The 25284-nt window shown below is 45.7% G+C and overlaps 1 protein-coding gene across 1 annotated transcript in view; it reads right to left on the reverse strand.

Moving 5' to 3' along the window:
• The window catches only part of LOC138515171 (broad substrate specificity ATP-binding cassette transporter ABCG2-like), an 861659-nt gene that overhangs the window by 147223 nt on the left and 689152 nt on the right, over positions 1–25284 (reverse strand). The window contains exon 12 of the mRNA XM_069630157.1: positions 1592–1746. Within this exon, the coding sequence (XP_069486258.1) occupies positions 1592–1746 (155 nt within the window). The remainder of the gene's footprint in view (positions 1–1591; positions 1747–25284) is intronic.

Here is a 25284-nt window from a genome sequence, read left to right on the forward strand (position 1 = left end):
CAGAATAAGTGTTTTAATCCACATCTAACTGCAACATTGCAGATATCAACACTCATTTCTCCTTCATTAAGCTTTCCAACCAACCCTGTGAAAAAGCCATAAGCGTTCTACTTGTGCCCAGAAAACCTTTCAAAAACCACACCCACCAATGCCCATGATGCGACTTGGCTCGCAGTGTTCACCAGTTCCTGCTGTTCATGCCTCATTATTTATTTATTATTTGACATGTATAATGTGCACCAAGCCTGTGGGCATCTGGGCGCTGGTTACAATCAAGAGAAAACACTAATTTTAAAACAGGAGGGGAAGGTTATCACAGGTAGGAAGCAGTGTTCCAATTGAAGAGGTGTGTTTTGAGCTTTCTTCTAAAGATATTGTATGATGGTTCCTCTCGCAGATGTGTGGGGAGATCCTTCCAGAGAGTGGAGGCCTGGCACGGGAAGCTGGAGCCACCTGCTCACTTGAGGTTAAATCTGGGGGTGGAGAGGCAGAGTTTGTGGGTTGCTCGCAGGGGTCTTGCTGGAGCATGTCTTTTGAATCTTGCTGCCAGGTAGAGAAAGGGGGGTCTCATTGAAAATGCAGCGATGTGTGATGGCGAGAATTTTGAAGGTAATTCTGTCCTTTACCGGGAGCCAATGGGCAGATTTTCTGGCTTCTGTGATGTGGCCATGCCTCCCGATGTTTAGTGCTGCTCATAGTGCGCTGTTTTGTATAGTTTGAAGTTTGCTTAAGTTTTTGGAGGAGCTGCCACTGAGCAGGGAGTTGCAATAATCGAGTTTGGAGCAGATAAGGCCAGGAGCCACTTCGAGACGGTTATGTGGTTCAAATCCATTCAAGCCTCCCATCTCCAGCTGCCTTCTGCACATTTCCTTCGTAGTCCCCTAAGAGACATCACGGGGTCAAAGACACTGCAGTACTTAGAAGCACTCGTAAGTTACTAACATTCCATCTGTCTCACAATGGTGACCAATAAATGAACAGATGGATGGATGAATGAATGAAATGACTTTTATACCACCTCTCTGCAAGTTGAGTCACCTGAAGGTGTTCCTGGTACGAAGCGAGGATGTGAAAGGTGAAAGGTAATCAGAAAATACATGTGTTCGCTTTTTTCTAAAGGATTGCATGTTGTCTTTATTATAACGTGTTACAGTAAGCTTTCATTGTTATATCCTAATTGTTTGTCACCTAACTCAAGACCACCATGTACACAGCTTTTCATGGGTCATATGTTGGGCATTTGTGTTGGGGACGCTAAGGCAGAGGCCTTGCTAGGGGGTGGCTAAGGCGGCTAAAGACCCTGGTCTTTTGGTTGTAGCCCCGGATAGAATCTCAGGAGCTACAAACAAAGGGCTAGCTAGTCCCCAGTCCAGACAGGTCTGACATTAGCGCAGCCCCGGGTCTTTTCTAGACCTAGCAACACCCCTGCGCTAAGGGAAGAATACAATCAGAGAACAGAATTGGAGAGGAAATAGCAAACAGCTGGGTTATACCTGCAGCCGTGTGGTAAAACCTGTCAGCGACTGATGAATCATTTTGAGAAAGACAGAAACAAATGAAATACATAGAGTTAAGTTAGTCAGCAACTCACGAGCATGATGTTAAAGCAAACGCTCATCAGAAAGTTCACGAACGAAACCACATCCTGTCCTGTGGCAATGGCAAGTCCCATGGCAGCGGCTGTGAGCGAGACCATGCTGAGTGTAAGCATCATGATGAAGAAAGATCCCACAGTGGCCTTAAAACCTGTTCAGGGGAAAAAAAGACTAATCACAATCTTAATATACTTTGCAAGAAAGTGACTTGTGCAGTTCACTGTTAGAAAGAATGAGAACTAGATATTTGTAAACATACTGACAGCTGAAATGTCTTGCAAACGGTTTTCAAAACAAATTCGATTTTTTTCGCCCTTTTTGTGAAGCAGAATTGTAAAACCCAGAACGGGTCGGAACAGGCCGAAACGGTACCTTAATATACAAAAACACAGCAAAACTCACCTGTAAATGATGCAAACGCACGTTTGGTTGTTTGTTTATTTATTTGTAGGGCGCCCAAACCCTTAGGTAGCTGGGCGCACAGCGTGTCAAGGTTACTTGTAGCTTAGTTACATTTGACATATATAAAGCATATACAGGTATACATATATATAATTACAATTTACAGGGTACAGATATATACATGAGCACAGTGTGCTAGCAGTTGCTAGAGCATTGTGGCCAGAGAGGATGGAGAAAAAGAGGCAAACAAGTGGGCAAAAGGTTAGAGATCATTGAGTCGTAGCCAAGAGCGGGTGTTGCGCCTAAAGCTGTGGTAAGATTGCTCCCTTCTTAACTCAACTGGCAAAGCGTTCCAGTGCTGGGCTGCTTTTACAGGGAAGCTATTTCCACCTGTTTTTTTAGGCAAAATCTGGGAATTTGAAGACAGAAGGAGTTGGCTAATCTGGCTGGTTGTGAGGATGATTTCCTAGTGATTCTTTCCGTTAGGTATGGCGGGGCAGAATTGTTTAGACATTTGAAAGTAACAGTGACCATTTTGAATAGAATCCGATCAGTAATTTTTAGCCAGTTTTAGTTTATTCTCGTAAGAGATACATGCTCTCTGGAGGGGAGGTTCAGCGCTGTTCTTAGCGTGTTATTTTGCAGCGTTTGTAGTTTATTGGTGATGTATTTGTTGACACCTGGGAAGACAGCGTTGCAGTAATCTTAATTTGGAAAGGATCAAGGCATTGGCTAGGATAATACACCTGGCTGGTGAGAGGAGTGGTCTGTAGGCTTTGATAAGTTTGCCTGTGTAGGCAGTGGATGAGGCCAGGGAGTTTACTTGTTTTCTTAGGGATAATGTGGAATCTAGGTAAATCCCTAGTGTCTTTACTTCTTTGGCAACTTTGATTATATTGCCATCGATGTTAAAGGCACTATAGTTGTCGTTAAGTTTTTTTAGGTTGTTAGCTGAGCCAAGGATCAAGATCTCCGTTTTATCGTCATTCAGGCAGAGGCCGTGGGTGGCCATCCATGCCTGAATGAGGGAGCAAATCTCATTCACTAAGGCTGTATCTGACGTGAAATTGCCCGTAAGGGGGATAAGTGTCATTAGCATTATTAGTGTAGGTGACACCCAGCTTGTCCAATAAAGGCTTAGCTTAGATGTTATACATAGTGGGTGAGACGCATGATCCTTGGGGGACCCCGCATGTAGTTAACATCGGGTCTGCGGACGCTGCCGTGGAGAAGACTCTCGTGCTTCGTTTGTCAAGAAATGATCAGACCCAAGCTATAGCTTCACTTGAGAAGTGGGCTGCCGTTGCAAGGTGTTTGCATAAAACTGCATGATCCACCAGATCAAAGGCAGCCGACAGGTCAAGGAGGAGCAGCATTGCTGTGTTTCCTTTATCATTAAGTTCATCAATTTGGGCTTTGAGGTCTATTAAGGCTGTCTCCGTGCCGTGCTGGGGTCTGAACCCAGATTGTCGTGGGCCTAATAGTTGGTTGGTCTCAAGGTATTTTTGAATTTGTAAATAGGCCACTTTGTCAATTATCTTCAAGAGAAAAGGGACAGTCGTGATTGGTCTATAATTTGTGGGTGTGGAAGGGTCCAAGGTTTGTTTTTTGAGTAGGGGTAGTACCTAGGAATCTTTAAGACTACATGGGTTGGAATTGGATGTAAATAAGGCATTAATGAGTTTAGAGATGGAAGGGTCTAGTTCTCTAGCTGCATCCTTGATTACTTGTGCGGGACAGATGTCACCTTTGCAGTTAGATGGTTTTAGTAAGGCAATGATTTTTTTCTGTTTCGAGGACTGAAATTTTAGAGAATTTAAAAGGTTCTAGGTTAGGTTGTTTGCTACTCGGCGGTAGGGGTTTCTGTTATTATAAGCGAAGCTTTTTTTAAATCAATTTTAGTTTGTATTGTTTTTATTTTATTTGCTAACGCGTTTTGGATGTTGGTACACCACTGTTTATCTTTGGGTAAGTTATCCAGAGGAGGTATGGGGGATTCTAATTTGCATAGGATAGCAAATAGTTCCTTGGTGTTGGAGCCTGCTTTGGAGATTCTTTGATTATAGATTTCTTTTTTGGATTGAATAATTTTGTTTTTGTATTTAGTGGCCAGGAGTTTGAATTTTACTTTGTTTTCTTCTGTGGATGTATGCTGCCATATGGTTTCTAACTTCCTTTTTTCCAATCTAAGTTCTTTTAAGTAAGGAGTGAACCATGTGTTCAGGTGAGCCTGTTGTATGCTTTTGCAATTCTTGAGTGGGGCAATGGAATCTAGGATTTTAGTCATAGTGCCTCATTACGACCCTGGCGCTAATGGGTTAACGGCGCCGTAAAAGGCTGCGGCGCCGTTAACCCATTAGCGCCTGATTACGAGGTCCCTTTATGGGACCCGACCTTAATGGCTGGTCTACACCAGCCATTAAAGTAGGGACCCGCAAAGGGACCTTGGTGCTAAGTACGGTACCGCAATTTGCGGTACCGTACTTAGCGCCTTCCCCATTCCCATTGAGCCTTATGGGGCAAAAATGGGAATGGGGAAGGGCCATGGAGGAAGGGGGAATTACCACCCGCCAACCTTGTAATGGGATGGTAATTCCCCATTTCTCCATGGCGGAGTCGGTAAGTTACCGGCATGGACCATGGTGCTATTAGCACCATGGTTTTCCGCCTGGGTCGTAATGAGGCCCATAGTCTCATTATAGAGGTTTACTATCGTGTCTGGGTCGGCATTACTTGGTAAGGCATTAATCACAGGGAGGAGACCAGGTAGGATGTTATTAGTCATGATATTTTTCCTTGATCTGGTAGGGAGCGGGGGTGCCATTATTTTGTCTTTGTTTGCTTCTTTCTTAAGTGTAAGATTGAAAGCAATCATGGAATGGTCGGACCAGGGTAGAGGTGTAATTTTAGTAATCTTGGTTGGGCAATTTGAGGTGGCTACCCAGTCTAAGGTCCTACTTTCGTTGTGGGTAGGGGCGAAGACTTCTTGGGATAGCCCATGTTCGTTGAGCATGGAAGCTATTGCTTGGGCTTGTTTATCATCAGGGTCATTTAGTCCTAAACTGATGTCACCTAGGAGCATTATTTGAGAAGATTCTTTAGTATTGCTGGCTAGTAAGCTGGAGATATCCTCCTCGAACGAGCCTAGGGGACCTGGGGGCCTATACATGAGGTAAATAGACAGGGTGCGACATGGAGATATAGTCAATTTGGCTGATAGTATTTCACAGGATTTTAGTGGCGGGAGCGAGGAAAGTCTTAATTCTAGATTAGGTTTAGCAATGATGGTTAGTCCACCTCGTCTAGACCCGTTAGGTCTGTCAATTCTTAGGATTTGATATTCTTTTGGTATAGCCAATGACAGTACTGGCCCTGCTGCATCATGAAGCCAAGTTTCTGTCACTGCTAGGAAATCAAGATTATCTACAGTTAGGATATCTGCTATATCCGTGGCATGGGCCACAGCAGATCTGGCATTAATTAGAGCTCCTAATACAGTAGTAGTTTTGGGTAGGTGTTCAGAGTTCATCGATAATGGGGTATGCTCATTCAATGTAGCTGTGGCGGCTATTTGTGACTTAGTTTGTGGCCAGTTTCTAGGTACATTTTTACAGCAGATATGTCAATTAAGGTATATTTTGTTGGGTGGCTTAGGCTTGTGTAGGGGGGAGAGTCTAGCCCGAAGTCTATTATTTCTGGTTATGGTGGGGCATGGTGCATGTTTAGTTTGGTTCATGGTTGCCAGTGTTAGGTGTATGAGGAGCAAAGCTGCAGCTACCCGTAGAGCGGTGCAAGGGTGCATAGTGCGGCAGTTAATGCCCAAGGTTTAGGAACACTTTATGCAGAGTAGCTGGCTAAAAGCGAGTTTGCAGGGAGAGCTAATCTCAACTGTCCATGGAGTAACTAAAAATCACTTATACCAAGGAGGAAGTCAACTTGTAATTAATTTTGCATAGAGTGCCTAGAATCAACTTTACATGGAAGGCCTAGAATCAACTTTACATGGAATGCCTAAAATCGACTTTGCATGTTATGCCTAGATTCAACTTACATGGAGTGCCTAGAATCAACTTTACATGGAAGGCCTAGAATCAACATTGCATGGCGTGTCTAAAATCGACTTTGCATGGAATGCCTAGAATCAACTTTACATGGAAGGCCTAGAATCAACTTTACATGTAGTGCCTAGAATCAACTTTACATGGAAGGTATAGAATCAGCATTGCATGGAGTGCCTAGAATCAGCATTGCATGGGGTGCCTAGAATCAACATTGCATGGGGTGCCTAGAATCAACATTGAATGGAATGCCTAGGAACAACTTTGCATAAAATAACTAACAACGATTTTCAAAGGAGTGACTAGGATCAGCATTGCGTGGAAAAGCTAGATCAGCTTTGCATGGAGAGACTACTAGCACCTTTGCAGGGATAGTTAAAAACAGCTTGCATAGAGAAACTAAACCCCTTTGCAGAGTAACGTGAAATCAGCTCACCTGTAGCACAGGCAAAATCAGACATCTGTGTGGAGGTGGGTCCTTGTTGAGTGCCACTGGTAGATTAGGGTCTTAACGCAATGTAATCGCTGTAGTCACAGACACGATGGATAGATTCAGATTGTGGTAGTTGGCCGTGAGGTGGCACGCACATGGATAGTGGAGCCAGGCAGTATGATAACAGGCGTTTGCAAGCAAAAACGTGCCGAATACTCGCAGGGGGTCTAGGGGCCGTTCACAGAATGGGGTGGCTATAATATGATACCATTATTATCATTGAGTACATTGTTAGTAGGGCAATTGGCGAGGTAGAGCAAACTGTAGTTGGAAAATAAGTCTTACCGGATAGTTATTTCCACGAAGGTGTATTAGTCGCTGGAAACTGGCTCCAGACAGGCTCACGACAGGGGCGTGAGCCTTTGTGCGAGCATTCGTGTGGGCCGGCTTGAGCCTGACGGCTCATGATAGGCTGGTAAAAAAGAGGCTTGCAGCCAATGGATATGGTCAGAGGACAGGGGGCCTGCCTCAGCAGGATGGGAGGCTTCTGGGTGGCAAGGCAGCAACACAGGCGGCCATATTTAAGTGAAGAATCTCCTTCTGGTGACTAATGGAGAAAATATGTCGAGACTCCAGCTGCAATCCGAGCGTAGTGGCGACTGATCATGAGTCGCAGTTGGTGCCAGGCGCATGCACGGATATTTATGTGCCAAATATCAGCTTTGTGCAGCGGATATTCTTAAAATGCAAAATCCGGCAGGCTAATCATTGCGGGACGCGGTTTTTCTGGGGGCCGCTCCATGTGGCCACTGCTCCAGCTCCTCCAAGTTCAGGCAGAACTGTGAGGGGGTGAAGAGCATTTGGAAATGAGAAAGATACAATATGCTGTCATTAACCTGTTACTGCCCAAAATCTACATTTTGGATAAAGAAAGGGAAATCTCTATCACTTGCACACCATTTGTAGCTTGAGTGTAATATGTTATATAGAATAATGTTTAAGTGAAAAGAGGGGTGGAATTGCGCATTTACACCATTAAGATAAACAACTACAATCAAAGTGTGGTATTTTAATTTAGTGTGGTATTTCACTTAAACATTGTTCTAGTACCAACCTGTGTGGATCGGTTGGCAGGAGTTGGACTGCTGCATACACCCCCATATTTGTATTTCATTTTGTCTAAATTCAATAAGTGATAAATAGCGCACAGGTACTTAGTTGCGAATCCACAATCTTTGTTCACTGTTATATAGAATAGGTTCAAAGAATTACTTAGAGATTTTAAGGTGCAGGGGAGACGAAGTGCAACCCTGGCATATGGGCTGTATAATGAATAGAAAAAAGATAAGTTCTCTATTAGGGAACTCCCGTCCCCTGCACACTATCAAAGGCTAAGGCAGTCAAACATTTTCAGGTAATTATTTTTTATTTTTTTTAATTGTAAAACTACAGTTTAATATAAAATAACATTAAACTTTTGTTACAACTTCAAATTCTCCATTGCTACGTCGTGTCCATTGCTGCTTTAGTTTAACAAGGTTGTTTAGTCGTTTCATTCCATTCCATTTCAACAACATGTCCATGTAGTCTATTGTCGCATAGACTAGTTTGACTTTTTGACCCAATAAAAGCAGTTTACACCACACTTCCATGTCATTATTCAGGGGGTCAAAGGTGTCAAGATGTATTTTGCATTGGATAATGGTTCCTGTGCATTCAGTTATCAAATGTTTGTTGGTTTCAAACTCAAGCTTACATAACCTACATTTGTTGTCATCTGTAGTTTTGTCTTTTCTTTGCCATAACGTTTCTTTTGTGTCTAACGCATTTAGTTTCAATCTCAGGAATTGAGTACGGTAGTACTTTGAGGGACGTTGTGTCATGAATCTTGGTGGTGAGTTTAGTTTGTTTTCGCTGGACTCTATGTTCGACAATGATTTGAGATTGTCTCGTGTCTCCTTGTTAGTAATCCAGCTCCATTGTTCAAACTTTTTTTGCAATATGAGGTGTCATCTGTAGTTCCAGTTCATTAATATCTGCTGCTGCCAAGATTTCATTTAGCTTTAAATCCCATTCTTTTAGTTAGGTCGTTTGATTTGTGTTTCTCAAATTGAAGATCTCGTATGCAGGAGTTGGAAGAGTCAGATGCATTTTCCTCCTCGTCGTGAGAGATTTCCATGTTACTTTAGACTGGAGCGAGTTCAGTGATAGTTCATGCCTCAAAGCTGCCATTGAGACGTGTCTAGGTAAGTTCAACACTTGGCGCCAGAAGAGGCCCTCCAGCAAGTGCCAGATACATTCGGGGATGTTCCATCCAGCCTCTGCACCAAACGTTATTGTAGGTACTACTTTTTGGGCGTAGAAGAGTAATTCATGGGATCATCATGATATAAGAGATAGTATCTTAAGAGGTTGTTGATTCATAAAACTAAAGGTGATTAAGGAATAGATATATTAGTTTTGCAAAAGGAAGGATAATGTCATTCTTACCCTTTGTGTGTCTAAAGGATACACATAGTAAAGAGTGGCATGTGTATTCATCCACAATAGTGGCGACTTGGATCTGGCATGGAAAGTTAAAGGATCCAGATCAGGGATGTTACAGTATTTTAGGTAAAGAACATATTTATAAGTAAAGGAAAAATAACCTACCAGCACAGGAGCAGAGGTGCTTATCAGAAAAATCTGTATTTGTGGACCCAAGATTTTGCTTCATGTAGGTTCACTAGCAATCACAATGGGATGCGTGGTAGGTTCTTTTTCCTTTACTTATAAATATGTTCTTTACCTAAAATACTGTAACATCCCTGATGTGGATCTTTAACTTTCTTTGGTAGATCCAAGCCGCCACTATTGTGGATGAATACACATGCCACTCTTTACTATGTGTATCCTTTAGACACAAACAGGGTAAGAATGACATTGTCCTTCCTTTTGCGAAACTAATATATGTATTCCTTAATCACCTTTAGCTTTATGAATCAACAACCTCTTAAGATATTATCTGTTATATCATGATGATTCCATGAATGACCGTTTCTCCAAACTTATGATTGTCTATTCAAAATGCCTGTGGGAAATTGGGAAATTTTGCTAAATATCTTGATTTCTGCCATTATTGAATGTTGATATGTATACTCTTCAAATCAGTTGATTTCTAATCACATACATGTTTGATTGTTTTTTGATTAGATTGAAAAAATCCGAAATTGTATTGGCCCCTGAAGAAGAGAGCACATCTCGAAACGCGTTGGGAATATTACCCTCTTGTAAATAATAAATATATTCTGCACTAAATCAGATACCTTTTTCTTACCACTCATGCGCTTTTTCATAAATGTGTGCTACGAATACAACCTTCAAAAGAACTTTTTACAATGTATAAAATCATTACCTGAAAATGTTTGGCTGCCTTAGCATTTGATAGTGTGCAGGGGACGGGAGTTCCCTAATAGGGAGCTTATCTTTTTTCAAAATCTACATTTTATCACAAAAAAGTAAATTGGATGGGTTATAACAGTACCCTAATATTGGAAAAGGCAGCAAAATTCAACTGAAAATGATGCGAACACACATGGAGAACATTTCTTTTGGAAATGAGAAAGGTGAAACAATGTGGTGTCATTAACCCGTTACAGCCCAAAATCTACATTTTAAAACAAAAAAGTATCCTGGAAACGGGCCGGAACGGTACCCTCATTTATAAAACGGCAGCAAAACTCACCTAAAAAATGCTGCAAACATTAATGAAGAACATTTTAGAAATTGGGATGATTGAACAATGTGCTGTCATTAACGCATTACTGCCCAAATTCTACATTTTAACGCAAAATATTATCGTAACAGGCTGGAACGGTACCATAACATATAAAAGGCAGCAAAGCGCCCATGAAAATGATGCCAACACAGAAAGAGACACTTTGAAAATGAAGAAGGTGAAACCATATGCTGTCTTTAACCCATTACTGCCCAAAATCTACATTTTAACACAAAACATTACCGGAACAGGCCAGAACGATACCATAATATATAAAAGGCAGCAAAACACACATGAAAATGATGCAAACACAGAAGGAGACCTTTTTGAGGAAGGTGAACCAATATGCTGTCTTTAACCCATTACTGCCCAAAATCTACATTTTGTCACAAAAATGTACCCGGATCAGGCTGCAACGGTACCCTAAAATATGAAAAGGCAGTGAAACTCAACTGAAAAAGATGCAAATACACATAAAGAACATTTTGGAAATGAGAAAGGTACAACAATATGCTGCGATTAACCATTACTGCCCAAAATCTACATTTTAACACGTAAAAGTACCCAAAATCCGCCAGAACAGTACCATAATATATGAAAAGGTAGCAAAACCCAGCTGAAAATTATGCAAACATGCATGAAGAACATTTTGGAAGTGATGAAGGTTGAACAATGTGCTTTCATTAACCCATTACTGCCTAAAATCGTCATTGTATCACAAAATAGTACATGGAATGGTAGAATAACTTATAAAAAGGCAGCAAAACTCACTGGAAAATAATGCAAACACACATGAAGGAACTTTGGGAAATCAGAAAGGTACAACAATGTGCTGTCATTAACCCGTTACTGACCAAAATCTACATTTTAACACGAAAAAGTACCCTGGAACAGGCCGGAACGGTACCCTTACAAATGAAAAGGAAGTGAAACTCAACTGATAATGCTGCAAACATGCATGAAGAACATTTTGGAAATGAGGAAGTTTAAACAAAGTGCTGGCATTAACCAATTAATGCCTAAAACCTGCCTTTTAACATCAGAAATTCCCCAGAACAGTACCATGATAAATTCAAACTCAGCGAAACTCACCTGAAAATTATGTAGACACGCATGAAGAACTTTTTGGAAATGTAAAAGGTGAACCAATGTGGTGTTTTAACCCATTACTGCCCAAAAATGTCATTTTATCACAATGAAGTACCAGAACGGTACCCCGATATAAAAAACGGCAGTAAAACCCACATGAAAATGATGCAAACACACATGAAGAACATTTTAGAAATGAGTAAGGTGAAGCGATGCTTTTCATGAACCCACTATTCACCAACATAGTCTATAGTGATGTATCTGCCAGTACCTGGATATATGGAGTAGAACTTGGCAGTTAAGGGTATGAGGGTATGCTGTATGGTAGAAGAGCACACTCTTATCACAGAAGTGTCTGAGCATATGGTGAAAGAATCTGGGCATTTGATACCAAAACTGGCAAATGATGTAATGTCATGGGGTCTTGTACCACGCACTGTTGCAACTTGTGTGGTATCTTGGTGCACTGGTGGATCTGCAATGGAAGGAGGGCTGAGGGTGTTGTTAGTGGGATTGAGAAGGAAAAGAGCAAGAGAGCTGTGATGTGCTGTTGGCAACTTTAGTTCGGAGAAACCGGTCAGAGACTGATGGAGTGTTTTTAGTTGGTAGCCGTCATGTGGTGTTTAGGTGTGATTGTGCATGGTTTGGTTTCATGTTGGGTTGAGTGTTGTGAAGTGCGTGCGGTTTGTGGTGCAGTAGAGGTATGGTTGTGTCCAGTTCAGAGTTTGCAGAAGAGTATGCAGAATTTGATAGTTTTTAGTACGGTTATTTAGAAGAAACATATGTTTAACTTACACAGTTAGGCTAAATGCAAAATATTGCTAGCTTACACATTTAGGTTAAATGCAGGTAGATATATGATATTAAGTCATAGGTCTTGTGGGGCTTCACTGGAGTACAGTATTAGCTGTACTCCTTGCCCACACCATTCTTACCTTGTCAGTCGCTGTAGGTTGTCTACACCAGGCGTCCATGGGATAACGAGGGCAAACTAGTTATGCGACCACCAGCTGTCAGCGTTCAACTTCTTAGAGGGACAAGTGGCGTTCAGTCTCATGAGGTTGAGCAATAACAGGTATGTGATGCCCTTAGATGTCTGGGGCTGTCCGTGCACTACACTGTAAGGATCATCATTTGTCTACCCTTCGCCGACCGGTGCAGGTAACCCGCTGAACCCCATTTTTGATAGGGATTGCAATTATTTCCCATCAACGAGGAATTCCCATTAAGTGTGTTTCAAAAGCTTGCATTAAGTCCTTGCCCTTCGTACACATGGCCCATCACTACTACCGATTGGATGGTTTAGTGAGGTTCTCGCATAAGCCCCACCATGGTCAGCAATGGGCCTGGCAGAGCACCGAGAAGATGACAAAACATGACTATCTAGAGGAAGTAAAAGTCGTAACAAGGTTTCCATAGGTGAACCTGCGGACGGATCATTAATGGTGGAGAAGCAGGAGTGGAGAGCCGCTGGCCCAACCTCGGTTGCGTCCCAGATGCTGACACCCACAGCTCCCCTCAGCTGGGGTATGCAGGATACCAGGTGTCAGGCAGCAGGATCCCTTCCATCAGAGCGCGGATCCACGACCCAGCAAACAGATGGGGACATCCAGCAGATTTGGCTTAACCGTCCAAGGGGGGGCATCCCCAGCCACGCACCGGAGTGGCCTCCTCTGCTCACCGAGCCGGCCCCTGAGCTGCCGTGCCTGCTGGGCACGCTCATCTCGCAGACCGGCCAGCGGGCAAGTCTTGGTGGGTGCACCCCAGTCAGAAGGGAAGTCCTGAGTGGGGGCAGCTGGGAGCCAAGGGAAACCTGGCTGTTCTTGAAGGACGCCTCTCCAGAAAGACAAGGGCCTGGCATGCGCAGCAAACTCTGACCCATGGTGCAGCCGGGCCTACTCGATGGGCAGGCCTCAAGGTTTCAGCCACTGCTGTGGGTGTGTGATGGCCAGGCACAGCAGGTGACCTTCCCTTATGCCCAGGTACCTGAAGCCCGGGCTGGGGATTGATGACTCTAGCAGTCCCACCTGACTCCTTAGCCATGCTGTCTCTAGCCCTCCACTCCATCCCCCGAAAAGGGGAGGAGGAGGTCATGGTCGGAGGAAGGATGGATGGATTGGCTGGGTGGGCCGGTGGTGGAGAGACCTATCTCTGTCACCGAGGGAAGCCTCACCGTGCTGCTGCATATGGCGGGTTGGCTTCCCAGGCTAAGCACCTGCAATGTTTTCTTTTTAAAACCACAATGGTCTTGGCCGCCTCCCAAGTGGAGAAGCTAGAGGGCGCGCTGGCAGGACAGGTGGCGCTGCCTCCCCCAGCCTCTCCTGCACCGGCAGGTTCGGGCCGACATCTGGAAAAGAAGTTGATGGTGACTCTTGGCGATGGATCACTCGGCTCGCCCATCGATGAAGAACTCAGCTAGCACTTTGAATGCACCTTGCGGCCCCGGGTTCCTCCCGGGGCTACGCATGCCTGAGGGTCACTTGAAGGTCACTTGCCCCGGGGAATCTCCCCGGGGTGTGGCTGGGGTTGTCGCAGGGACCCCATTCCCATCATCCCTCCAAGGTCAGACCCCGGTGTCTAGTCAAAGGATCGAATCTAAAGGGTCGACAGGTCAAAGGATCGACACCAAAGGGTCGACAGGTCAAAGGATCGAATTTTTTTTTAAATTATATATATTTTTTTAGGTTTTTGTTTAGGGAAAAAAAGTGGTTTTTAGCAAAAAAAAAAAGGGGTTCGGGGACCCCCCCAAAAAAATAAAAAAAATGTGAAAAAAATAAATACAAAATTTGATCCTTTGACCTATCGACCCTTTGGTATCGATCCTTTGACCTGTCGACCCTTTAGATTCGATCCTTTGACTGGCAACCGTCAGACCCCAATTAGCACCATCGCAGAATCCCTGAACCTGGCGCACAGGCTTGTTGCTGATCCATCCTGGCCTCCCCGTTTCCCCACCTCTTGTGGTTCAAGAGGGCCAGGCACCGGAGGCCACAGTGTTGGTGGTGGTGGTGGTGGCAGACCTAAAAAGAAAAGGTGCACCTTTCCCTAACCCAGGGCAGCTGGCCATGCCACGTATCGGTGTCTGTGGTGTCGCACTGCTGCCTTTGTGGGACGGGCCAGGAGCGCAGGCCTCGTGACTGAATCCGGCAGACAACCTCCCCCAGGTAGGCTTCGGCTGCAGATTGGGACAGTGCACACTCAGCCGTGCCGGAGGCGTGTGGCTGGGGCAACCCCCATACAGCCCTGGAACCAAGGCCGGCCGCCCCGAGCTTCGGCTCCCCGACTTCGACCTCAGATCAGACGTGGTAAACTGCTGAATCTAAGCATATTGCTAAGCGGAGGAAAAGAAATTAAGCAGGATTCCCTCAGTAACAGCGAGTGAAGAGGGAAGAGTCTAACACTGAATCCCCGCCTAGCGCCGAATCCCCATCCAGCGGCACGTGTGGGAACTATGGCATACAGAAGGCCGACTCCCTGGTGTCGCTCAGTGGGCCCAAGTCCTTCTGATCGAGGCTCACCCCACGGACTGTGTTAGGCCGGTAGTGACCCCAGGCGCACCAGGATCGGGTCTTCTCGGAGTCAGGTTGCTTGGGAATGCAGCCCAAAGAGGGTGGTAAACTCCATCTAAGGCTATATAGAGGCGCAAAACCAATAGCCAACAAGGACCGTAAGGAAAATTTAAAAGAACTTTCAAGAGAGTTAGAGAGGTAAATGGGTGGGGTCTGTGCAGTCCGCCCAGAGGATTCAACATGGCGGGCAGGTCGGCAGCCCGCAATGGCAGATCCCCTTACGGGACGACTGCCCAGGCCCACCCAGTCCCTGCAAGCTGCATTTCCTCAGTGGTGGTGCACTGTGACTGGCTCTGGGTTGGCTCAGAAGGCCCTGGGGTGCAGGTGGCTCTCTGCTCCGGCGGAGAGTGTTACAGCCCCCTGGCAGCAGTTTTGCTGTGTCCGCGGGGCTGAAGTCCTGCTCCAGCAACCATCGCAGCCTCTTTCGAGGCTTGCCAGGGTGCTGACGGGGAACAGGGCCCCCTGCTCCCGGTGTGAATATCGACTGGGGCAACTGTCCTCAGTTCACCCCAACCGTGTTGGTTTACAGGGCGGGGAGGCCCACAAAGGGTGCCAGGGGTCTGCGGTGATGTCGGTTACTCACCTGACTGGTCTTGAAACATGGACCAAGGAGTCTAATGCGTGAGCGAGTCGGAAGGCCATTCGAAACCCAGTGGTGCAAGGAAGGTGAGGGCCAGCATGTGCCGTCTGAGTTGGGATCCCGTGGCAGAGGCACGGTGGGCGCACCACTAACCCATCTCAACCCCGGCTCTGTCATGGAGGTGGAGCATGAGCGTGTGTGATAGTACCTGAAAGATGGTGAACAATGCCTGGGCAGGGCGAAGCCCGAGGAAACTCTGGTGGAGGTGCCTTGTGGTCCTGACGTGCAAATCGGTCATCTGACCTAGGTATAAGGGCGAACGAATAATCGAACCATCTAGTAGCTGGTTCGCTCTGAATTTTCTCTGAGGATAGCTGGCGTTTGGCAACCCCAGTTTAATCTGGTAAAGCTAATGATTAGATGTCTTGGGGCCGAAACTATCTCAACCTATTCTCAAACTTTAAATGGGTAAGAAGCCCGGCTCGCTGCCTGGCATCGAATGCAAGGCCCAGTGGGCCAGTTTTGGTAAGCAGAAATGGTGCTGCAGGATGAACCGAATGCCGGGTTAAGGCGGCCAATGTCGACGCTCATCAGACCCGAGAAAATGTGTTGGTTAATGTAGACAGCCGTACGGTGGCCATGGCAGTTGGAATCCACTAAGGAGCGTGTAACAACTCACCTGCCGAATCAACTAGCCCTGAAAATGGATGGAGCGTCAGGCCCACACCAGGCCATCGCTGGTGCGGAGAGCCACGGAAGTTAAGCCAGGACAACAAGGAGAGCCATCACGATGTGTACGAAGCGCGGGGTGAGGGCCTGGGTGGAGCTGCCGCAGATGCAGGTCTTGGTGGTAGTAGCAAATATTCAAACAAGAACTTTGAAGGTCGAAGTGGAGAAGGGTTCATGTGAACAGCAGTTAAACATGGGTCAGTCGGTCATAAGAGATGGGCGCTTGCCCTTTGGAAGGGACAGGTGGTGGCCTCCACAGCCCTCAGCCGATCGAAAGGGAATCGGGTTCAGATCCCCGAACTTTAAGTGGGGGAGATGGGTGCCCTTGTGGTGTCCAGTGCAGTAGCGCAAACGATCACGAAACCGGAGAAGCTGGCAGGAGTCCCGGGGAAGAGTTCTTTTTTTGTTGTTAACAGCTCTCCAAGGTGAACAGCCTCTGGCATGTTGAAACAATGTAGGTAAGGGAAGCCAGCAAGTCAGATCCATAACTTCAAAATAAGGATTGGCTCTAAGGCCTGGGTCGGTCGGGCTGGGGCACGAAGTGGGCCTGGGCATGTGCTGGGGAAAACTCTTGATGCAATCCGGGCCCTTCCTGGGGATTGAACCAAGCTTTGGTGGTCGCTTCTCTCCGTTACCTTCCCAGGGTTGCGGCCCCACTTTGTGCCTTGGACGATGCCTAGCAGCTGACTTAGAATTGGTGCAGACCAGGGGAATATGACAGTTTAAATAAAACAAAGCATGAAAAAGCCCGCAGTGGGTGTTGATGTGATGTGATTTCTAACGAGCACTCTAAATATCAAAGTAAAGAACTTCAATGAAGTGCAGGTAAACAGTGGGAGTAACGATGAGAAGGTAGCCAAATGCATTGTCATCTAATTAATGATGCGCGTGAATGATGAATGAGATTTCCACTGTCCCTGCCTACTATATAGCGAAACCACAGCCAAGGGAATGGGCTTGGAAGAATCAGTGGGGAAATAAGACCATGCTGAGCTTAACTGTAGTCTGGCACTTAAAAGAGACATGAGAGGTGACATGAGAGGCTGCTGGTGAAATACCACTACTCATTGTTTTTTCACTTACCTGGTGAGGTGGTGGGCGAGCGCTGTGGGGCTGTCTTTTCTGGTTACAAGCGCCTGTTGCTCGCCGGGTGCGACCCGCTTCAGGGACAGTGGCAGGTGAGGAGTTTGACAGGGGCGGTACACCTGTCAAACGATAACACAGGTGTCCTAAAACAAGCTCATGAAGGACAGAATCCTCATGTGGAGCGGAAAGAGCAAAAAGCTCGCTTTATCTCAATTTTTGGGTTTCAAGCAGGAGGTGTCAGAAAAGTTACCACAGGGATAACTGCTTTATAGTGGTGAAGCGTTCATAGCAATGTCGCTTTTTGATCCTTCAACGTCGGCTCTTCCTCTCAGTGTGAAGCAGAAATCACCAAGCGTTGGATTGTTAATTGACTGATAGGAAACGTGAGCTGCGTTTAGACAGGTTAGTTTTACCCTCATGATATGTCGTTGCAATAGTTATCCTGCTCAGTACGAGAGGGACCGCAGGTTCAGACATGTGGTTTATGTGCTTGGCTGAGGAGTAATGAGGGAAAGCTACCATCTGTGGGATTATGACTGAACGCCTCTGAGTCTGACTCCACCCTCAACTGTAACGATACTGCAGTGTTGTGGACCTTTGGTTGGCCTAGGATAGTCAGCCTCTGGGCCTGTGTGCAGAGCCACTCACCTTGGGACTCGAGTGTGGACAGAAGGCGTCCACCATCTTGCCCGTAGTGCACCGCATGCTCGTGGGGAACCTGGTGCTAAATCATTTGTAGACAACCTGATTACGGGTCAGGGTTTTGTAAGTAGCAGAGCAGCTACCTTGCTGTGATCTATTGAAAGTCATCCTCTGAACCAAGCTTTTCTCAAAAGCGCTGCATTGGTACCAGAAGGGTCTCCATCCTTCATCATGCTGTGCCGTGGGGCACATGGGAAACTCCCATCCACCCTGGATGCACCCGCAGGGGTGCAGACTGGGCGGGGAGCGCTCTTCTTCCTTTCCAGTCAGCCTAGCAGAGCAGATGGCCTTGGCCCAGCTGGCAGCAGGCAGAGTGTCTCGACCCAGCCCTTGGGAGGAAGGGAAGAGAGGTGGCAGTTTAAGCCCCCACCCCAGTGCGCACAGGTGATACCTTAAGTGCCGGCCCCTGAACGGTGGCGTTAGGGAGGGCACGGCCCAACAGCCACCGGGACATATGGTCGGGGGCCAGCTGGCCAAATGGCCGGTGGCAGCCACAACAGATGTCCTGGGTTGTGGCTGGCCCGGCTGACTCCTACATTTGTCTCTGGTCGGCTTCTATATGCCCCTTCTTTGTGGGGGCTTAATAGTCAACGTGGAAGTGTCTTCCTGTGGGGCAGCTCTGTGGCTCAGGTGGCAGACACCTCCTCCGCACAAAGACCGATGCAGGGAAGAGATTCTGCGACTTAGTGCACAGAGGTTGTGCCTTAAGTCCTGACCCCAGTGACGCTATTTCAGAGGGCTATTCCTAGGGGAGGCACTTCCACCAAACACATAAATGAACATCGGAAACAGAAATTCTGGCCCTTCTCTGGTTACATTTTCAGTAGAGATACTGCAGGATGCCATGGCAGTAACGGTAAACCGCCAAACGGAAATTCTGCCAAACTCGCAATGAGGATCACCCGGCCTCATTACCAGTACGGAGATAAGTGCAAGTAATAAAATTAGCACACGTACCTCGGCACGGGTAGAGGCTCTTAACGTGGCCCAACTCGAGCTCCAGGGCAGCCGTGGTGCTCTCCCCAGCCTTGGGGTAATGCCAGCTGTGTGCGGTCAATTCCAAAATGGGATGCCGGTGTCAAAGGATACCCTCAGTGGGCCCATTTCCTCCACAGAGGTAGAGGCGCTTATAGAGGCCATTGCTGAGTTCCATGGCATTCGTGGATTAGTCCCAGTCCTCAGGTCAATGTCATCCATGTGTGACCAAGTCCCCAAGCCAGCTACGGTTGCGGGGAGCGGGCCCTGGCAGGGTCCCCATCTCTCCCAGGAGGGAAAGCTCTAACATGGAAGGAAAAACTCTAGCACGGCTGGGCCAGAGCTCAAGGACCCGAATGCACTCACGCGTCCTGACTGGTATCTTTGTCTGCTTCCTCCTAGGGTCTGGTTCAAATTTGCCCCGAGGAAGGCTTTACTATTTGCCTAGCAGGTGGCAAGATACCGAAACATGTACAAGTGCCTCACAAACCCATAGAGGCACTCCAATGAAATTATGATGTGTACATATACGTAGGCAGACAGACCTGCACATGGATATTTACTTACCCATAACATGTTTTATGTTTAAAGGCACTTCGTATGGTTTTAGATCACTTTAAAGCAAATATTGATGATTGAAATTGGATTTTGTTTACCCTCTTTACAGAGATTAGGATGTGGTCCCTGTCTCTATCTACAAACACTTTTGCTGATTCCACTTTCTCTTTTCACATACATTCAGGATTCTTTTCCTGTTCCCCCCGCTCTTTCACCAATTATACCCATTTTTAAATCATGTTTATGTTCTTGAAAGAGTGACCCTTGGGCTTTTCTGAGGGCTTTGATGTATTGTAATAATTTGTAGCTTCAAACTTTTTTCTAATTATGTGCTTTTCTGATTTTGCTTGAATAAAACACTCCAGTCTGAGACATGAAGTGACTGCTTTCAGCTTGGTCAAATTGATGAATCATTCTAATTGCAGCGTGGACCCTATAACCATTATTCAGAGCTCAGGGATGGCTGGGGGGTTCTACCCCCGGTCTGGAGTGTCAGTCTTGCATGTGGATCGACTGTCCCCAAGCCCAGTAGTGGTTTCGGGGAGCTGCAATGTGGTCCCCGTCCATCCCTGGAGGGAAAAGCTCAAACGCAGCCCAGCCAGACCCCGCGGACGGGCAGGGGTGCTGCCCCTGGCCTGGGGTTCCAGTCTTGCACGTGGGTTGACTGGGCCCAAGCTCAGCGATGGTGCCATGGAGCCCAGGCGGGGTTCCCATGCCTCCTGAGAGGGAAAAGTTCTAACCCTGAGAGAAGAGCTCTAACAAGGCTCAGCTAGAGCTCCAGGAAGGCTGGCGGGGGGGGGGTGCTGGCCCAGGCCTGGAGCGCATGTCTTGCATGTGGGTCAACCTTCTACATTTCCAAAATGTTTGCAGTATTTTCAGTTGTGTTTCACTTCCCTTTTATTTATTATGGTACCATTCTGGCCTGTTTTAGGTTCTTTCTTGTGATAAAATGTAGATTTTGGGCAGTAATGGTTATTAACAGCACCATGTTAAACCTTTCTCATTTCCAAAATATTCTTCATGCATGAATTTTCAAATGGGTTTTGCTGCCTCTTTATATATTATGGTAGTGTTCCGGCCCATTCCGGGTACTTTTTTGTGTTAACATGGTGATGTTGTCCGGTAACGGGGTTAATGACAGAATATTGTTGTACCTTTCTCATTTCTATGCGATTTATGTGTGTTTGCACCATTTTCAGGTGAATTTTGCTGTCTTTTCATATATTAGGGTACCGTTCCGGCCCATTCCGGGTACTTCTTTGTGATGAAATGTAGATTTTGGGCAGTACTAGGTTAATGATAGCACATTGTTTCACCTTTGTCATTTCCAAAATGTTCTTCATGTGTGTTTCCATCATTTTCAGGCAAGTTATTCTGCGTTTTTATATATTAAGGTACTGTTCTGGCGTGTTCTTGGTTTTACACATACCCTAGAATTTCAACAGCCTTTGTTTTCATAATGTTAGTGTAAAGATGAAATTTCAGTTGATAATATATTCACAACAGGCAGTTCGGATTATCTGAGGGTTTACTTCTGACAATAAAGACATAATACAAATTTAAATAATTAAATGCTGCACCACCCACTAATACACATTATTTATGTTAACCGACCTGCTGTTACTAATAGAATCCTGACATAATATTGCATTATTTTACTGAGTGCTTAGCAAGCATCAACCTATCCATAGGGAACAGCAGCCCCCCACATAATGTAGCAGAAAGGAAGAAGGTGCCAAACTTTCACCTCCAGAACCCAAGACCTTTTATTTCACAGGGCCAACTTTTTCATGCTGGTTGAAGATTTGAGGAGCTTAGGTAAGTGTGTGTGTGTGGGTGTGTGTGGAACTGGGTAGATACCAAGTCATTCACAATGGCTTACCTGGAATTATGTCAGTATTAGGTGAAGGGGCAAATAGATCACTGGAGACTTCCAGCTGAAGTTGTGCTGCTGACACCAGAAGTTTCTGAGGCAAAACTCTGCCACTCTTTTGTCCAAGGGAATTCTGCCTCAAGCTCTTCATCCTTCTGATCAGGCTGGAACATTTGGATCCTCTTTCTCTGCAGCTATGTGTGCACCGCCAAGAAGCTCTTGCACCATGTACGCCTCTGGGACAAAAGTGTGAGCCGCTGCTGTCTGGTGAAACCCAAACACCTACCTGCTGTTCACAGCAACCTATCCTATTGAGGCACATCCTGGCCTGATCCTCAGTAGGAGTCCTTCCTTGAGGGAACTACCTGTGGCGTCCTTTCCTTCATCCTGATTTGCAGCGGTTTGTTCTGGCCGGAACATCATCTGGCATTTTCTAAAGAGACACCAATGTGCTTTCTCACTGCTATTGTCAAGTTCAGCACTTCATGAGTCACCCTAAAGGGATCCTCTATTGTTGCTGACAATGATATCTTCCACCAGCCATCCCTGGGCACATTGCTTCTAGACCTAGCTACAGCAACCGGTGTGCCAAACAAAAATAAACTAAGACACAAACCAACCCATGCACCAATGCATCCTGGACTTCCTCTGCCTCTTCCAACAGCCTGATCCACATCCTCTGGGTCTTGTGACTTCCATCCGTTTACTGGTCTGGATCCTCTGCGTCTGACTGCTGTGCCTGCGTTCCTCGTTCTGGGATCCCTAATCACAATTTACAATGCACTTGAATTCTTACGTCTTTTTGGCAATCTTCCTTTAAACGCCTTTGGACATCAAACATGGGCTTGGAACTCCTCTGGCGGGGTCCTCCATTTTTGCTGCTAGGCGGGCCCTTATCTAATATTGCCACTGGACCCTGGATATGTGTATGTGGCCATCTACTATTTCATGGGTCTGCCTACTAACTTTGTCCCATTCATTTCTGGGGTCAACCTTTTCAAAACCTTTCATTCTGGCTATAAGTATCTAAATAATGTACTTAACTATAAACTAGAATACTTGTGGAAATGGTTAAGCAGGAATCTTAATGTCAATTTACTGCACACACCTTAAAGTAAATACCTGTGTGTATAGATATTTCTGAAGCACAACCTGTGCATGCATGGGGTTGTGTGTGTCTATAGGTGGTATTCTATAACCAGCCCACACACCACTAAGAGTCAAGCCAGACTGCTCTTTCACAGCTACCATTGTGAGAGTCAGCACCAGTTCAAGGAAAACCCTGCTTAGGACTATAGGTTGTTCTTCAATAGTAATCACCAGAGGACTTGTAGAAAATCTCCATAACAGGGCCAAAATAACAACATGATAAAATATGAAACCAAAGCAAATAATGGCATAGACATGGAAAAAATGCTAAATGGCATTGAACCATGATAGTTCCATGATATAGTACAAAACCAAAAAGTACATATTATTCACAATTGTGTGATGGAAAAAAACATGCATAGAGAAATACTGTGAGAAATAAAATAGAGGCTAAGTAGCAAGGAAGTAGGATGAATAATAATAATTTAGCATTTATATATTGCTACGAACCCTCAGGTATCTCAGCGCTGCTTCATTTTGGCCACGGTGTGTGGTGCTTGGTTATCAACCTCGGAAGGATGAAAGGCTGAGTTTGACCCTGCCGGGATTCGAACCTGCGTCAGCAGGCTCTGCACAGATGTCAAAGCGAGTGCTCTACTCGCTGTGCTATTGGACCGGCTTAAAGAAGATCAAATTAAGGTGGTCAGCAGATGGAATGAAGTTTGAACGAGAGCATGTGTTCAAAACACATCATGTAAGAAACCACAAGAAAATAAGTAATAAGGGCAGCGAGTAACAAGACAAAGCAAAAAATTAAACAAACATGCATTTTATGCTCTTAATTGAGTCCACTTAGATCATGCTCATGCAAGTTCAACATTCTGTTACCACCTCTTTTGAGGTCTAGTGCACAATCAACATCAAAGAAACATTCAAAAAGTTTCTTTAAATGTTACAAATGTAAAATTTGCTAATATGTTATGGATAAAACCAAGCCATTGTCATATCTTGACTTCAAAGCCTACACTATCACCAGTATTATTAACGGACTATTGTAAGGAGCGCATGGTGGTAATAGTAAGACAGAAACAAGTGCCCACAGTTCAAGGGTGTTTATTGAATTTTCACAAGGGGGTGATAAACAGCTATCTAAACCTAAATCTACAGATGGGAGCAAGCTACGACCATCAAATAATAATAACACAGTCCAAGTGGAGTCTTGTCAAATAAAAAGGGCCATACTAAAAAACCTATTACCAACCCTTACCACTAATTTACAAAACATTAGGAGTAATGTTCATGAAAAAGAAAGAAGTGTTCCCAAAGTGATATGTCAGGATGCTCGGGCCGTTGGCCTCCCTTCCCCATGTTTTCAGCACGGGACAAGTCGGGTCACTCGAGAAAAGCATGCACTCTGGCTTCTGGGGCACGAGGATGCAGTTCAATTTTCACAATTCAAAACCTTCTGAATTCAAGTCTCGGTACTTCTTGCAAGTCTCTTGAGTCAGAGGGCCTGCTGCACAAAACAATAAGGAAATGTTCTTTCCCCTTCAGTATTTCGCATGTGCACACTTCAGGTATTCAACCTGGATCCCACTCAGCTGGGTTCAGATCCTTTCAAAGCAAAAGTTCAACTCAAAGGTTTCAGGTTGTATCCCCCTCTGTTGGGCTCAGATCCTGCTCAATTAGTCTCCCTCAGCTGGGCTCGGAACAATGGTGATGTACTTTAAATGATCAAAGACTTTAGAATGTGCACAAAATTTAGCTTGACCCACTAGATGAGCACTTCAATCTCAATCTTCCTTTTAATTCACTCAGCATCAGCTGGATACCAAACAGAGACTTTTGAATGAGCGCCCACATGACACGGGACCACTCTGAAGATGGTATCTTAACTTGACCTCCCAAAGTGAAATTACTCTTGTTGTTTCCAATTACATTTGCGTTGCTAATCACCAATGCCTCACACTGTTCTCTTTATACAATGTTGCTGCTTGCAACCTTGGTTCAGAACACAAGCTGGTTCGGTATCAGTCCCTCTGACTCACCGGCTGTGCTGCGTTTTCTGACACTGCTTTGTTGTAGGAGCCAAGGAAAGTACCATGGCTGCAATCGCTCTTCCCCACCTGTGTTATCGATGCTGGAGAGCCCTGGGTACCCCTGACACACTGCACAGGTTTGATCAGCCTTCGTTACTGGTCTTCGGTTTCTTACATTCTAAGGTTCACAAAAGCAACAGTCTTTAGAGTTCAAGGGTACTTGCATCCATGTGCCCCTCTCTTGTCTGGCCGTCTTTCTCCTTGTATTAAACTGCCATTATGAACTGCTGCCTCCTCATGTGTTTTGTCTTGCTCAGAGTGTGCTTGCGTGCTCTGCCTTTTATCCGTGTGGGGAAGTGTTATGGAATTCAGGTGTGTTCAATGATCCATAATTGCCTGACCTTGCTGGATCATGGTGTTGGGACATGTCAGGTATATGGCTCTGGTGTTAGTCCGTTGTCGCTCACAATGGGCTGTCCATGAGAAAATGTTTAAGTGTTGTGTCGGGAAAGGGGCGGGGGTTGAGTTCCCATGTATCCTGTCTGGAAGGATGGGGGAAAGGTGTCATGAGGAAGGCGACACCGTGTCTCACCCTTTGGTGTCCCACTTCCACTCCCCGAAGACCCCTCGTCCAGGTTCTCCTCCTGCACTGGTCCACCCCCAGAAACTGGACCCAAAACCGATGGCCATGTCCTGGCCACCGGGATGACAGATCCCCAGAGACTAGCGGGTGAGACACCTTCGGTTTCT

This window comes from Ambystoma mexicanum, chromosome 6q (genome assembly GCF_040938575.1).
Source record: "Ambystoma mexicanum isolate Mex_15411 chromosome 6q, UKY_AmexF1_1, whole genome shotgun sequence".
Classification (NCBI taxonomy): domain Eukaryota; kingdom Metazoa; phylum Chordata; class Amphibia; order Caudata; family Ambystomatidae; genus Ambystoma; species Ambystoma mexicanum.